This window comes from Rhinichthys klamathensis, unplaced genomic scaffold (genome assembly GCF_029890125.1).
Source record: "Rhinichthys klamathensis goyatoka isolate OS25496 unplaced genomic scaffold, OSU_Roscu_1.1 h1tg000372l_1, whole genome shotgun sequence".
In the NCBI taxonomy this organism is placed as follows: Eukaryota; Metazoa; Chordata; class Actinopteri; order Cypriniformes; family Leuciscidae; genus Rhinichthys; species Rhinichthys klamathensis.
Window position 1 is genome coordinate 210,376 of NW_026606879.1, and position 16,118 is coordinate 226,493.

Genomic DNA, 16,118 nt, shown 5'->3' on the forward strand with positions numbered 1-16,118 from the left:
ACTAGTGTAAACTGTATCATCAGTGAGATTGTACTGGCAGACACACCTGCCAACTGTTCTGCATACGGACATCTGCTAAACCATCAGATATGAGTTACATTTCCTCATAAAAAATCCATGTCAGACCCTTTCCGCAATTGCACAAGCCCGGCGGATCCATAGCAGTCGATGAAACAGCTCACAGCTGGGTGTAGTTATCGTAACGCTGCTGGCCTGCAGTGACTATTATGGGTCAATGAGAAGGTCTGGTCACTCGATGGCTGTTCGTTAGAGGGGTCAGATGTTTCACGTTGGAGTTAACAGTGTTTGCGGCTATGTTGCCACTCAGCTGGTCACTCCTAATGATTAGACAATCGATAGGGCCTGCAGTTCTCTGTGACCAAGCTGTCAAAAGAACAAACACACACCACACACACACTTAGCGTGAGGCGGTATGGAGCAGTCAAGCACAGTGATCTCAGATGATTATCTGTGAGAGACTAGTCGGTGGGAGTTTCTGCTACTGTTGAAAAATACATTGGAAAGCTTGTCTGGAACAATTAGGCATAAACGGATGACAAAATATTAAAAAGTGGAAGGGTCAATATGCTTAGATTTTTAACTCCCCAATGCGAGATATGAAAGGAATTAAGAAATGTTAGCATGTAATTTTGATTAAAAACAGTCTTCAAAAACATGTATAGCTTGGCACAGTCACTGTCTTTGATCATAATGCTTAAATAATGTTGATTTTGATCATTCTTCAGAAATTAAATTTTAGCTTAATTATCTTGTAGCCTATCAGAATTGTGTCTATTCCACCCAGAGAATGATTGAAGAAATAGACTTTGTGTTTGTAGCCAAACCCAGAGTTTCGGATTTTTCCTTCCATGTTTAGGGAATGGCAATGCTCAGTACCTGTCTGGCATCATTCTCAGTATGTGTGTGTGCTGTCTCATGCAAGTGCACAGGAAGGCTCATTGTAGTCCACTGGGCTGGCAGATAAAAGCGGATTCATTCTCTGTATCTGGCGACACAAGAAGTTCCTCCGAGTGGCTGGCTGGCCCGCCCCATCTGCTGTCCACACTGAAAGGCCCATTTGTTGGCTGCTCTTCAGAGACTGGGCCACTCGGAACCCAAGGGTTCTGGAAGTGATCCAGAGAAGACTGTACCAAGCGGTTAGTCTGAGAGAGGCGCTGAGTGGCACCGTAAACAGGAGGCAGAGAGGGGTCTTGTGCTCACACACACTTTATTGTTTCACATCAGCACCAGTGCGGTACCACCAAACAGTAAATACACTGACAAAAGCAAAACTTTCAATTAAATGACCATACAACATGAAAGGAATGGGTGGAGAACAGGTTCAAGATGGCAGCCTGTTAACATATTTACACATGTTGACATGCTAACAGTGTGTGCATGAGAAAATATATATTTTAAATTCTATGGTATAACTTGGATACTTACATAATAAAATGACTAATAATACAGTTGTTGTTTTGTTCAGAGCTATTGTGTTTTCTTATAGTGTTAGCAAAACACTGAGCTAAATGTAAATGGCCGTCTGTCTTCGGGGCTAATGAAGCCAATGATGGACATTTGTTACAATGCTGTCTAGCAGTTACGCACAGCAGAGCACATAATTATATAAAAATATAAGAGTTTGTTGACTTCAACAAAGCACTTTCTGCTCGCTCTCCTTCGCCTCCTTTCTTTTCCCCCTGCTTCTTATGGTTTCTTTGTAAAGGATTTAGAAGATCATGGCAGTTAATTTAATACATTTGACATGTTGAATACAATTGAAAATATTAAATATAATTATATTATTATGGCTATCCGCTTTTTAAAATATATTGCAAGGAGTTTTTAATTCGCTATTTTTTCCTTCATCTCCCTGATGCCGATAATTAATATCTACCTGTACATTTTTCACTAATCTCCTCGGTTATATCGGTGCGGTTAAGTCTGAAAACTCTAATCCTATATTTACTTTCCAGCCGTTTTCTGTCCCCTGATAATCTGTTTATGCGTGAGTGTGGCGTTGCGTTCTGCCGGGTGCTTGAGGGGTGTGAGCTGTGTTGTACGGAGGGCTCTGTGCGATTACAGGGGCTCAGTCTTGGCGGGCACTCAGAGTTGTCAAAGCCTTTGATCTGAACTGTCTTCATAATCACTTCAAAAAGTGTTTGCTGCACCGTGAGGGGTTTACAAATTCCCCCTGTACTTTTTCTGCACTCTTAAAGGGGTTGATGCTCTGCGTTTAAGGCCTGTCCGCCATGATGAGAAGTTGAGAGAATGAAGGAGAGCATTTTAAATCCACCCTCTCTCTCTCTGCAGCTACATATAACTGGCATAAGTAAAGCAGGATTTTTTTTTAAATATATTTATTCTGCCTATCTATGTGGTCATTTCAAACATGTTTATGGTGTGTCTGTCACTGTCGCACTCCTTTCATTCTTTCTGCCTTTCTATAAACAAAGTGATTGACAAAAGTGAAATCCTTCCGCCTTTTGCTCTGCAGACTCACAAGGGCGCAAGCAGGGGAAAAAACCTTGACTGTTCTCTTTAACAACAGCATTTGCATATTTTTATAGTCTCTCAAAGAAAAATAGCCGGCAGGCTAACAGCTCCAGCAGCAGTGTATGCTGAAAACGGAAGCAATGAGATCTGTGTGTGTGTGTGTGTGTGTGTGTGTGTGTGTGTGTGTGTGTGTGTGTGTGTGTGTGTGTGTGTGTGTGTGTGTGTGTGTGTGTGTGTGTGTGTGTGTGTGTGTGTGTGTGTGTGTGTGTGTGTGTGTGTGCGTGTGTGTGTGTGCGTGTGCGTGTGTGTGTGCGTGCTCACAGCGTGGCCACTCTGTCCCTCTGCAGCAGATTGAGTCTGGGTCCAACGTGGAAAAAGGCCCCATTCCCGAGAAGGGAGGGAAGGTTGGAGAGTCGAAGCTCCTCTTCTACAAGAGAAATAACATAACATTAGAATCCGTTAGAACTGCATCTTGAACATTCTTTTTATGGCACGTAATACACATTTTGTCTCCAGGCGTCTCTTTTTCTCCAGGTGTCCAGATGTGCACCATCTTCGCAACTAAAGTTTGTGTTGATTTCTGATCACATCCTTTTCACCTTATTTATTGAGAGCAGTGACTGATCCTTGAATTGAGAGGAAATGTACTTTTCTGTGGTCTAGCCGATAGATGATTGATTTTTTTAGCAATATATAGGCCTATCTCTATGTAGATAGATAGATAGATAGATAGATAGATAGATAGATAGATAGATAGATAGATAGATAGATAGATAGATAGATAGATAGATAGATAGATAGATAGATAGATAGATAGATAGATAGATAGATAGATAGATGGTAATATGTCCACCATTATAAATAATTTCACTTCAGAACATCTTCAGCGTATGCTATAGCAGGCTAGTTTGCATGTATAACATGAGGTTTAGATATAACTATCCAACACATTCTCATCCTTTGGCGTCATATAGGTGACGCCATATGACATTTCGTTGAAATACTACGCACATGGCACCCTTTAGCGTGAATATAACACGCACTGTTATGGGTAATTTTAGGTCTGGGGTAGGGTCTGCGTCTCATATTGACGCTAAAGGATGCCAGTAACGTGTATGACGCCTTGGGTTCTGCGTGTTATATTCACGCTAAAGGGTGCCATGTGCGTAGTATTTCAACGAAATGTCATATGGCGTCACCTATATGACGCCAAAGCTGCGAGTGCACTGTATAGGCATTATCGTGCATACCAGAAATTAGACTCATTGACCTTTCCACCTTACACATGAGACACATATGTTTCCTTAGCTTACCCATTATTCAGCCTCTAAGCAGTACAGTGCACCCTTAGCAAGCACATTCTAATAAAAGTGAGTGAGAGCAAACTGGAGGAGTTTAGAATGATACATTGCATGTTGCCTGAGTTAAGGGCAGCATTTTAGCTGTGGGGCTGTCCGTGTGCCCGGCCTGAGTAATGAGTAATGTGTGGTAGGCAGTTTGGCAGAAGGTCAGGCCACTTCTAGCAGGCTGGTGAACGTTGCTTTTTTGACCCTGCGGGCTGTATGCGTGAGTGGACCAAGAGGGAGAGAATTAGAGGAGGAGACAAAGAGAGGTAGAAATGGTTGAGACAGAGAGTGAGGAAAGGCCCAGAGGTTTGAGAGAACATATAGGATGCAAAAAACAAGGATGCAGATGTATGTAAACCCATGTTTTCCTGCAGTGGGTGGGAACGTAATTAAGATGACACACACAAATGATTTTCTGACAACCAAGTGTGCCCACACATATACAAACTGAAGATTTTTATGTTTACACGTTTACACTGTCATTTGTCAGTCATACATCCACTTGAGCCACAGACTTCTCTCAATTTTACAGCTCAAAATAGTGACACAAAGGAGCTTTTTATACCACCTTTTAAAACTACGGCTTCTATGGGCAACTATGACTTGTATACTTCAAAAACCAAAGTATCTACAGCAAAATGCTGCTGTTTCCATCACCTCTTCAGCAGAGTTAACGTTCCCGTCTGGTAACCCTCTCCAGGACAGGATCCATCATTTATCCCTGATCGGGCTGAAAGCAGCAGAGCTGAATTTGTGTTTCGACGTGCTGCACTGCCATAAACAGCCTCACATTTTCTTCCCATTTTCACCATGAATCTCAAACGCCGCACGCCAGTTACATTAAAACAACGTATGAGGAAAATCACAGCTGTATTATTTTATTTGCAATACCTGTAATAGGCCTCGTATTGCGAGCAGTATTTATTGAGCCGCACGGCTTTGCCGTGGATTTATTGTGTTGACAGTTTTGCGCTCAGTCGTTTTGCATAACTTGAGTATGAAAAAACATAATTTCATCTGCATATTATATTCTTTTTTAATACTAAGGGGTGAGACAGTTCTCAAGCAGTGGGTTTGTTTAACCTAAAAGACTGCACTCTCTGCAACCAACAGCAAATCCTTAAATCCGTAGATATACTCTGATATAAGATCTCCATGTGCTATGGTTCTTCTCACATCCAGCATAACACCCTGAACTATATCGAAACTCTTCTGTATCGCAAAGACAGACACTTTTGCTTTTGTGATTGAAGCTGAAATATCAGGAGACCTGTTTTCACACAAAACCAGCAACAGAAAAAAGAAGAGAGGTCACTTCCAATGTGTGGTTCCTCTGTTATTCAATTTGATTGGGATTTTGGGTGATTTGTGTTGCGCATCTCTGGGGAAATAAATGCTTTGATTAATGTAATCCTGAGCAGGGAGGTACCACAAACCGCACTCCTCAGGGAACGGTGCTGTTTGACAAACAAAAACACGCAGGGCACCACTTCAGTCCGCACACAATGGATACATTTTAAATGGTAGAGGGCACGTCACAGAGCTCGTGCAACTTTTTCATCAGATTTATATGTTGATGTATAATTACGATGGAATATCAGATAATCCTAGCATGTATATATATAATCAAGTGTTTCATGAAAGTGCCCCTGACCCGTAATGGGACAGTAGGAGATTATAGCTGTGGCCTGCAGCAGTAATCAGTGCAGTGTCTGTTATAGGATGTCCAAGAGATATTGTTAGTCCACATGGGACAGTTAAGAGGGAACTGACAATTACACACACAGACACAGACACATACACACAGAGAGCGAAAACTAGCATCCATATCACGAAACAGACAGCTGCGTGTCACATCACACATATCTTGAGATGGATGAAATTTGAGGCTGGGGTCCTGACTGATTTGGAGATAACATGTCTGATGTGATTGATGTATTTACGAGTGATTATTTTGTATTTTAATGATTTGAGTTTGTATTTTAATGATTTGAGTTTATTTACGTGTGTGTGTTTATTACATATAAGGTATAATGTAGCATCCACATACCATTTAAAGCACATTATGACATTTGCATTGATTTCCAATGGGAGAGAGCACAATCAATAAGGGGCTGGCTGGAATGTTTACGAATAATGAAGCTCGGATAATCTTCGTGTAAGACACAGAGCTCTGAAACATTTTTTCGCCATTTCGGTCATGAGCTGCGCGCCTCCTGGGCCGGTGCATACGGGAAATGATGCACAGGGGAGCAGTGGAATAAACAAGGCGGAACGACGTGACGCACTCTATGGGCTTCCATGTATAGAACAAGGATATAAAATAATGTCATTCCTACTCACAAATTATGAAATAACATCGGCCAGTCGATTAGCCTACTCTTCCTCTCTGACCGACTATCACTAAAGATTTTGATTTGATCTTAGCCTATATGTAGTTTTATTCCAATTTTTTGGTGGAAAGAAAAATACACAAATGCAATACTGTGTTTTGTTGTTATTTCGATTATTATAATTCTTCACAATAACTGTAGATTGTTTTCAAATTATTTCGCATTTCAAACTGTACATTAAAATGTGGCAAATGAAAGCCCAAAACTGTCTGCATTAGAGGATCACAGCTATAGTGACATATGCCCAATCCCTTCTTTTCCTTTCGATAAAGAAAGTACTTTCGTGACAGCAGTTAAACGAATGAAATAAAATAAAAAAGACGTTTTAAGATAAGGTCAAATAAATAAATAATTATAAAATAATAATTAGCCTATAATTAGTCTATAATGTTTTATTTCTTATTTTAGTAATACACATGTACCATTTAGTTATGACATTGTATCTTCCAGAATGAAGAGAAAATAAGGCACATCGCTTTTTTTCCCCTTTTTTTGGGAAGAAGCCAGAGCTCTGGCCTACAATTTCACGCTGTCAGACATGAGCTTAGCGCTTTGAAGGTTTGTTTCTCTAATTAATGATAATTCAGCAGTATGTGTCTGTTACATATATTCAATATAGGCTATTATATTGTCTTTCTTCAAAATGAGCAGATATATTTCATTTCATCATAATAGCTACGTAATTTTTCTTTGAAATAATTTATCTTTTAATATTCACAATTCTCATTAATTTTATTCAGTTAAATTATATTGTATTCTGTGTTTTATTTTATTTGTTCGTGATGTTAAAATTCCCGAATTATTTAAATATTTAACTGGGTGATCAAACATGCGCGCACTTTTTTTTCATAATGATGTTTCAGTTAGATAATTAATTTGTTTTTATTTTTTGTTGAATACAATTTTCCTTAATGATAACGTGTTAAGTCATAATGATATTTTTTTGAATATTTAAATACTATCGTTATATCAGCATTATTACACAACAACATTAACTGCCAAATATAATTATAAATGATCGGTTTAAAACGTTTTACGTTTTATTCATAAATTTCTTTTAACGAAACCTTTTAGTAAACTAAATAAAGCTGCAACTTATGTCTACGTTATAAGTCAGAATTGGGAGGGCTTACAAAGTAGGGTGAAAATCCGTTTGAAGACTAGCCTACACTGAATCTTTTTAAGCATACCGTTAACAGCAGGGTCTACATTGTTTATTTCAGCAAAAAGAATAATTTGAATTAATGTCTTATGAATAAATTAAATTACATTTTCGCGTTGTGATTTCAACAGGTAGGCGATCAGTTTACGATATCAGTACCCTATGCTTCTCCTAAAAAAATAAGAATAAATCAATAATCAAGGACAATAGCCCAATTACTCACCATTAGCCCTTTTACCATACTGACTAAGCGCGACACCTGCTGGTGACAAAACACTCCCCCATACGTCACTGTCAAGCATGTAAGTGTGGGATCTAATCTTTATGGTTGTGCTGATTCCAGTTATGTTATGTATACATCTTTTGTAGACGCTTGTGTTTCTATAGACATATACGAATTTGAGATGTGCGTTTGGCGCAATGGTAGATGTTCTTGGCTTGACTGTGGCTCTTTCATCTCGACTCCAGTGCACAAACATATAGCTTAATGCGACCAGTGTTCCCTCTTTTATTCCACTCACCATAGCAACCGAGAGGAAGGCTTCAGAAATGCTTTGCCCATGAATGAAACAAACGGTCTTAGTGGGGCTGCGAGAAAGAGAGATGGCATCTTCGACCGGGAGGGCACGCAAAGTTAACCCAAGAAATATCGCGGGGAGAGGTTTTCGTTTTGTTACATATTTTAAAATATTAATCTTAAGTATTTTACAATTTAATTCTAATTCAATCTAAATTTAGTTTTTTAGCATTTTAGTCACATCAAATGTTTATAATTTAAGCTGCTTCAGTCTCGTTTAACCAATAGCCTAATCAATAATCAAAATTAGCCAATAATCATACCTTGCGCCGATCATTTATTTTCGCATATTTTCATTGCCATTGGTCATTATCAGCTAGTGTCTGCTCAGTGGCCACTCGTGTGTTCGGTAACAACTAAAATCCTTTGCTTTGCAGTCATTCACACACCGTATCGCGTTATGCATCGCGCGCTCCATAACAAGTCAGTGCCGCTGACCAAGTTTCATCAAACTTTGGCACAGAAGTAAAAGATCGATTTATGTAAACGACCTGATATCCACTTGTACCCGACTCCACCGAGAATTCCACCGAGGGTCTCCTGTTTGAATTTGATTGATTGCACATTCTCCACTGGACATTCACTACAAAACAGCAGCTTAACCGTCTGCTCGCTATTTATAAAGCTAAACAGTCTTATTGATTTTTACACGAAAAAAAGGACTTCGCAACCACACAGACACACACAAACACACACACACACACACATAAATGTATGTGTGTATATATATATATATATATATATATATATATATATATATATATATACATATACATATATATATATATATATATATATATATGGGGTAGGAATTAGTAGCCTATATAGATATTGTTCAGGTAGTATGCCTTGTAATAGGCTACAGTTTTATAATCTCGCCGAATACTGATTTATTTTCACTTACCGTTAGATTCCATGATAACTGGAAAAAATGTCTCAAATACTGCATTGTTCGTCCATCACTGACCGACTCTCTCCCTCCGTGTTTGGTCCTTCCTAAGATTTTCTTCCCTCTGACTCAACTGAGCGGAGCTCTCCTCTGCACCGCTATTATTTTCACTAAAATATATGAAAATTTATGCAAATGAAAATCAGCACTAACTGTTCGTCTCTTGTTATACTTGGGGATTTTTCCCTCTCTACTTGCACGGAAAACAAATGATCTCCCCAGCAGGGAACATGGGGACCTTGTTACATAAACAAATAAATAATAAACAGCCTACTTCTCAGATAAAAAAAAAAACCATTAAACTTCAAAAAAGTTAAAGGCTTGAACATTTGAAATTGCTTTGACTCCTTAGAGTGAGTGAATCTCTTTCCTTAGACTGGCTATCACGTTTCTTATGGCCGCACGAGACGTCCTTTGAAGGCGAGCAGTATGAAATGCAGTAATTTAGACCAAAATCTGCTGGAAATTAATGAATAGACAGCCCCATGGCGGTGGCCCTACTTTGCCATTCAATGTAAACAAATCCACGAGGTTCTCGGTTTTTGAGTCTGATCCAAATGAAATCTTCTGGGAAGGGGAGTGCGTAGTCCTCTCTTGGGTTTTCGACAAAACCTGATTCAGTGTTATTCTACCCAATACAACAATACTGAATTAAATAATATGAGCTTTTCTGTCACAATTGTTATAAAATAGTGCATTGGTTTACATGTGTTTACATGTGACTTTTTATGCACCTGATACTTATTATTCTAGCTGTAGTTCATAAACAAGGAGATCCTGTTTGGGGGGGGGGGGGGGGGGGGGGGGGGGGCATATACGTCAATCACTCTAAATTTTCTTTGGACTTGCACTTTTATTTATAGGCTACCTCTGGGTGAATCCATATGTTGTAGGGGTCTGATGGTAGCCTATGTCTAAACAATTCAGCGCGAGATTTGAAAAGGAATGTTGTATTTGGCCTATCGCTAGTTGATCTTGGTAGTTAAATCAGAAGACATTTCTTGCAGATTCCCCCAAAGGATTGCTCAGTTTGCATTGCCACTCGTTTTGGTTGCCACTTTCTCCCCATGCCTTTCTTCTGTTTAGCTGCATTGCACTCTCTGTTTCCGCTTGGAAGCATCGCATAGTCATCTCGTTAACTCTTGAGAGGCCGAGGTCTCAGAAAAATGTAGTCAATGTGATGCAATTGGGTTATTACGTCGAAATATTTATTTTATCTTGCTTGGTTGAGTTCAAAAATTGTACCAGACAAGCTGGAAGAGAAATTATATTTTAGGACTCATTTTGTCAATAAGAGTGAGATAGCAAACAGAGATTCCATGCAGCCAATGTGTTTTCAGTGCATTTCAAAATTCCCATTTCGAAATTTCAATAAAAAAAAACAAGATCAATTGTATTTGTTAGATTTGTTCATCACTCTAACTAAATTCAACCTACGGCTAATAGAACGGTTTTTTTTTTCTTTTCTTTTTTTTTTTCTTATTTTATTTATTGCCCTGAGAAATAGCCCAGTCACGCTAGCTGTCTTGTCAATAATTCACCTAAATAATTCACCAAAACTATGGGAAACTTAAATTAGGATTTATTAATATATTCCCGCATTCTTTAGAGTTTTCAGTCATTTATCTTGATTTATTTATTTAAATTCAAAAGCAACCAATTGGAATAGCCGGAAGGGGGGTCTAAGTGCCCGAAGCGAGTTCTCTAGACCTGTCAATCTTGCCGGTACTATCCAATCAACGAGAGCCGTACACCCGACTTCCTTGCATTTGGGGAAAAGACGTGGACGATGTACGCAGCACAGGGTAAACACTCGTGTGTCCTCGAGCTCTGAGGGAGGGACGGAGCTAACTGTCAGAGAGAGAGAGAGAGAGAGAGAGAGAGAGAGAGAGAGAGAGAGAGCGAACAAGCGAATGAGAAAGAAGGCATGCAACACTGCTTTGCACTGTAATACTGGATTGTACTTCAACTGGAGCGGTTTGGCAGGTTTAAACACATCAAAACAGAACAAAGAGACAGACTTTACAGCACCATAAAAGAATCTGCAAAAGAAAAGAAATAAAGGAACGGAGCAAGTGAAATCGCTGCGGCTAAATAACAAAAGAATTGAGGAAGAACCACGTTTAATATTTTTCTACTCGACAACGGAACATACGATTGGACTTAATATTTTTAAGGGCACATTACAACTTCTTCAAGCGCCAGAACTTTTTTTTTTGTGCGGGACAAAGTTTTTGAAACAATTTTTCATTTTTTTTTCTTTGTTTTTAAATAGAAAATACTACAGATTGAAGGGACTGTTTGACTTCCGAGGGGGTTTTCAACGCTGACATAAAACTGGAATGTATCGTTTTAATCATTCATATGTTCCAAATATATGAATGCGCAAAATATCCAAGAGACGGATTTCGTCTTTCTCTTTGCTTTTTGTTGATGGTGTTTGCCAAAACACAAGCCAGACTTTTAAAGTTTGAATAATTCATGAGATATAATTTGCCTGCATTAAAAAAGTTTCTTCAAAAAGGGAGGGGGTGATCGGCAAACATATTCATAAGGTTAGCGGAATGGCCACAGCGGCATCCAACCCTTATCTATCCAGCAGTATATTATCGTCCGGGTCGATCGTGCACTCGGACTCCGGGGGTGGGATGCAGCAGGGCAGTGCTGCGGTAACATCAGTGTCCGGTGGGTACAGAGGAGACCCAACGGTGAAAATGGTACAAAGTGATTTTATGCAGGGCGCAATGGCAGCGAGCAACGGGGGACATATGCTAAGCCACGCTCACCAGTGGGTGACGTCCTTGCCTCACGCGGCAGCGGCGGCTGCGGCTGCCGCAGTTGCTGCAGCTGAAGCCGGATCTCCATGGTCGTCTAGTCCCGTTGGAATGACAGGCAGCCCGCAACAGCAGCAGGACGTGAAAAATAACTCGGGGAGAGACGATTTGCACTCTGGGACTGCGCTGCATCACAGGCCCCCACATTTAGGTCCCCACCAGACTCACGCGGGTGCCTGGGGTAGCACAACCGCTGCCCACATCCCGTCTCTAACCGGGAGCCAGCAGCAGCAGCAGTCCCTCATATACTCGCAGCCTGGTGGCTTCACGGTAAACGGCATGCTCAGTCCGCCGGGCAGCCAAAGCCTAGTACACCCGGGTCTGGTGCGTGGCGACACCCCGGAGCTCGATCACAACAGCCACCACCACCACCATCACCACCAGCATCAACATCACCAGCAAGCACACCATGGAGTGAACAGCCACGACCCGCACTCCGACGAGGACACGCCGACGTCGGACGACTTAGAGCACTTTGCCAAGCAGTTCAAACAACGCCGGATCAAACTGGGCTTCACGCAAGCGGACGTGGGCTTGGCGTTGGGCACTCTGTACGGGAACGTCTTCTCGCAGACCACAATCTGTCGCTTCGAAGCTCTGCAGCTCAGCTTTAAGAACATGTGCAAGCTGAAGCCGTTGCTTAACAAATGGCTGGAGGAAGCAGACTCTTCCACGGGCAGTCCCACCAGCATCGACAAGATAGCGGCTCAGGGCAGGAAGCGCAAGAAGCGCACCTCCATCGAAGTGAGCGTCAAAGGTGCGTTGGAGAGCCACTTCTTGAAATGTCCCAAGCCTTCGGCCCAAGAGATAACCAGTCTAGCGGACAACCTTCAGCTGGAGAAAGAGGTGGTGAGAGTTTGGTTTTGCAATCGGAGACAGAAGGAGAAAAGGATGACGCCCCCAGGAGTGCCGCAGACGCCGGAGGATGTATATTCTCAGGTCGGCAATGTGAGTGCAGATACACCGCCCCCCTCCATGGACTGCAAACGAATGTTCAGTGAGACATAGAACAGCATACAAGACTAAAAAATATTTTATATAAATGACTAATCTGATAAAACACAGACTATCATGAAGATAGCAAAGCATTTTGATACTGTGATTGTGAGGGAATATTGAGACTGCAGATGTGTTATATATTTTTTTCACAAGAAAAAAAATCACCCCTCTTCCTTCCCAAACCCTAAACCGCCCGCTAATCTTCTTCCAGGCCCTTAAATGTCTTTACCTAAAAGGTTTTGTCTGCTCTTTCTTTCAGGGACATTTTTTAGTAGATTACTTAAAAGATGCAAGTTTAACTGGGCCGAGCGAACCGGGCGACCAGAGGGTGACAACTACAAGTTCTTTCCACCAGGTAATTTTGGCGCATTAACTTCAACTGAAAAATATGAGAGATTAGAAATGAACATCAAAAATCTGTGCCCCCCCCTACCCTGTTACACCAATGTCTTGTTTGAGAGGCAAAAGACGCAGGCAATTGTGTATGTTGTTATGGGACATTAAACCTCAAACAAAGGGATGAAATTCAACTGAAACAATGCGAAGAACAGTGGCATCCACGAAGCTTCCATCCAACTTGGCAGAGAAGACTGCATGGTTTTGTTATTATCCAAAAATATGGAATGGATTTTTTTTCCTGGCCTTCCAATCCTTACAAAAACAACAAAAGACTGCCCTCAGTTTCTGATCTCCAAGATAAACGTCTTTTTGAAATATCTTTTTTTTTTTTTATGTAAAGAACTGAATCTTACGTGGATTTTTGAGGACAAAATGAAATCAAAGATGACTTTTGAAAAGACTGATTATTCCACAGCTGCACCTCTTTGAAAATCTTCTTTGCGAACATCCGTTGCCAAGTGGGCCAGAGCTGGTGCTGTGGATGTTTTCATGTGCTGCCATTTCCAAGCAGTATTCTTTGGTAGGTTTTAATAAACAAGACTATGTAAATCCGGCAATATAGATTCATTAGATCAGATGCTGATCGGAATTATTTACTTAATATTTTTCATTAAAATGCTTTGTTTTAATATTTTATTCGGGATACATACGAACTATTCCAAACAGTTATTTATTTCCCCCAGACTTGTGTAAAATGTTTTTCCCCCCTGTTTTCGTTGTTGACCTTATTTGTTTTGTTTAATTTTGTATTCTCATTTTTAAAAGAGCACAAATCTACACGAGCTGACTTTGACAGTAGGAAATAAGGGTATATTTTGATGTGATGATTTGATTGTAATTTAATTTCAGTAGTGATTCCGTAAGAGATGATCGAGAACAATAAATTTGTTAGAATGAAACAAGATTGTGTGTTGTGCCTAAAATCGTAGCTGTTTGTATTTTTTAGGATGCTCTCAGAGCAGTATTTAGCCAAATGCATTTTAAAATGATGACTGCTGAATATTAATGGCCTTATGTTCTGACCTGCAGACTAGAAATAACAAAACAAAACCTTTTTATTTGTATTGCAACAAAATAGAGATGTTTGCTTAAAATACAACCGGCTATATAGGCCTGTTTTACACAATGCATTTAAAAAAGAAGAAGAAAAAAACAGGCCAGTGTAACGTAGCAATAGTTTAGGCCTCTATGGGAAGAATTACGCATTAACTTTTAGCATTTCTAACAATCTCTCCTCTTTGACAAACCAGCAAAAGTGTCACCGCTGTGAGTTATACTTCAATGTAGGATGCAACCATTTTGTTAGCAGGATGAAATGTGTCTCTGTGGCAAGTAATAGAGATAGCAACGTTCAGTAAATCTCACGAGAGAAAGCCCAAAAAAGTTAACCGCTTTTGGAGGTGGAGTGTTTACATGTCACGCGCTTTTTTGTGTACCTGCTTATCAACCAGATCATATTGTTTTTTTGGACATATTTTTATGTAGTGTTTCATGGTCTGCTTTTTCCATCTATCTGTCTATCTATCTATCTATCTATCTATCTATCTATCTAGGCTATATAGAGATAGGCCTATATATTGCAAGAAAAAAAATCAAATATTACACTGTCCCCGTATATCCTTGTAAACTAAAACACGTGTTTACAGACTTGCACAGCTACGAGCTATGCATACCTTTTTATCGTAGGCCTATGTTTAGCATTCGATCAGTCGATGTGTTTAGGAATAGCTGAATTGTATAACATTTATTTTATAAAGTTCTCAGCAATTGAATTTATAATCAATTTCGCGTTTGCTACATGCATTGTGTGTTGACCTAGCCTATATGTAATTTTATTAGGCTATTATTTTTATTATTATTATTTCCCGATTGTCGCAAACACCAGCTTATGCTACAGAATCTCTGTTTTGCTTGTTAAAATAAACCAGAATAGGCCTTCCTAATTTCACAACAGATTGCATATGCCCTCCAGACTTACAAATAGGCCTGTAAAATAAGTCATGCCGTAAACTTTAGCCGGTATAAACCTGTCATAAACTGACTTCATGTTATATACCAAACATTATTCATGTAAGCCAAATATTGGAGATTAAATTATCCTGAGCTAGGCCTCATAAATAAAACGGACGAAGTGTTTCGTAAGCGGGCGAAAACGACATGTGATCGCTTCAACTTTTTCTTAGGATGACTATTCAGCAAAACGCGCAATTCCCTCTCTCTCTCCAAGATTTAAATTTCGCGGATGAATTCCCATACACTAGTTGCTTAGCAACTAAATTCAATCAATGTTATAGAAGTATGTATCCCTTCTCTTTGTCCCCAAATAATAAGGGTGCTAGTCTGACATTCAGACTGATTTTGTATGACCCGAGTTAAAGAAATGCTGTCATTGAGAAGTAGGTTAAATTTAATCATAATTAAAATTTAGAGGGGAATAATGTTGGGGGGGGGGGGGGGGGGGGGGTATTTAAATTTAAAGATTTAAATATAGAGTTGTTTCCAGTATTGTTAATTAAACATTTGAAAGGAATATCTCTAAACAAAAAAAAACTAAAGAAAAACAACAACCGATATTTCTGTAGGCTATATAGGGAAGCCTGGAATATGTTCAGCAAGCAGATAACATAAACTGCACTAACTCCATAGCCTATATGTCACATGACTTTCGACCCACGTGCTCAGATCTATCCCTTGCTGATAAAATACTAGCAAGAACTGCTATGAACATTTAAAAAAATAAAAAATAAAATTACAGTCCGAACCGTTCTACCTCAAAAAGTATTTGGATTTTAAATGCAGCTCAAATTATTGTTAGCCTTTTAGTTTTGTAGCAATAATGTTGGCCCTTCATAAATAATCGATCAGTGCTCGTACACGTGCAGGCTGCAGCCACATTTAAAATATTTCTACCCCCCACGTTTTAGCCCAAATAACATTTATTTTATTGCATTTATTCTTTCTTT

The 16,118-nt window shown here is 39.7% G+C and overlaps 1 protein-coding gene across 2 annotated transcripts; it reads left to right on the plus strand.

Moving 5' to 3' along the window:
* The first annotated feature begins 11,166 nt into the window (after positions 1–11,166).
* Positions 11,167–14,057, plus strand: pou3f3b (POU class 3 homeobox 3b). 2 transcript variants are annotated; one of them, XM_056233604.1, is made up of 2 exons: positions 11,167–12,696; positions 13,016–14,057. In XM_056233604.1, the coding sequence occupies exons 1-2, from the start codon at positions 11,488–11,490 to the stop codon at positions 13,127–13,129; spliced, it is 1,323 nt and encodes a 440-aa protein (XP_056089579.1). In that variant the 5' UTR covers positions 11,167–11,487; the 3' UTR covers positions 13,130–14,057. The 2 variants fall into 2 exon arrangements, with proteins under 2 accessions (XP_056089579.1, XP_056089578.1); XM_056233603.1 differs by having other exon boundaries at positions 11,168–12,705.
* The last annotated feature ends 2,061 nt before the right edge of the window (positions 14,058–16,118 follow it).

Excerpts from the sequence above, each read along its gene's own strand:
- pou3f3b (XM_056233603.1), top strand. The coding sequence starts at position 11,488 with ATGGCCACAGCGGCATCCAACCCTTATCTATCCAGCAGTATATTATCG. Across the intron at positions 12,706-13,015 it reads TATATTCTCAGGTCGGCAAT|GGACATTTTTTAGTAGATTA; the intron begins GTGAGTGCAGAT and ends TCTTTCTTTCAG.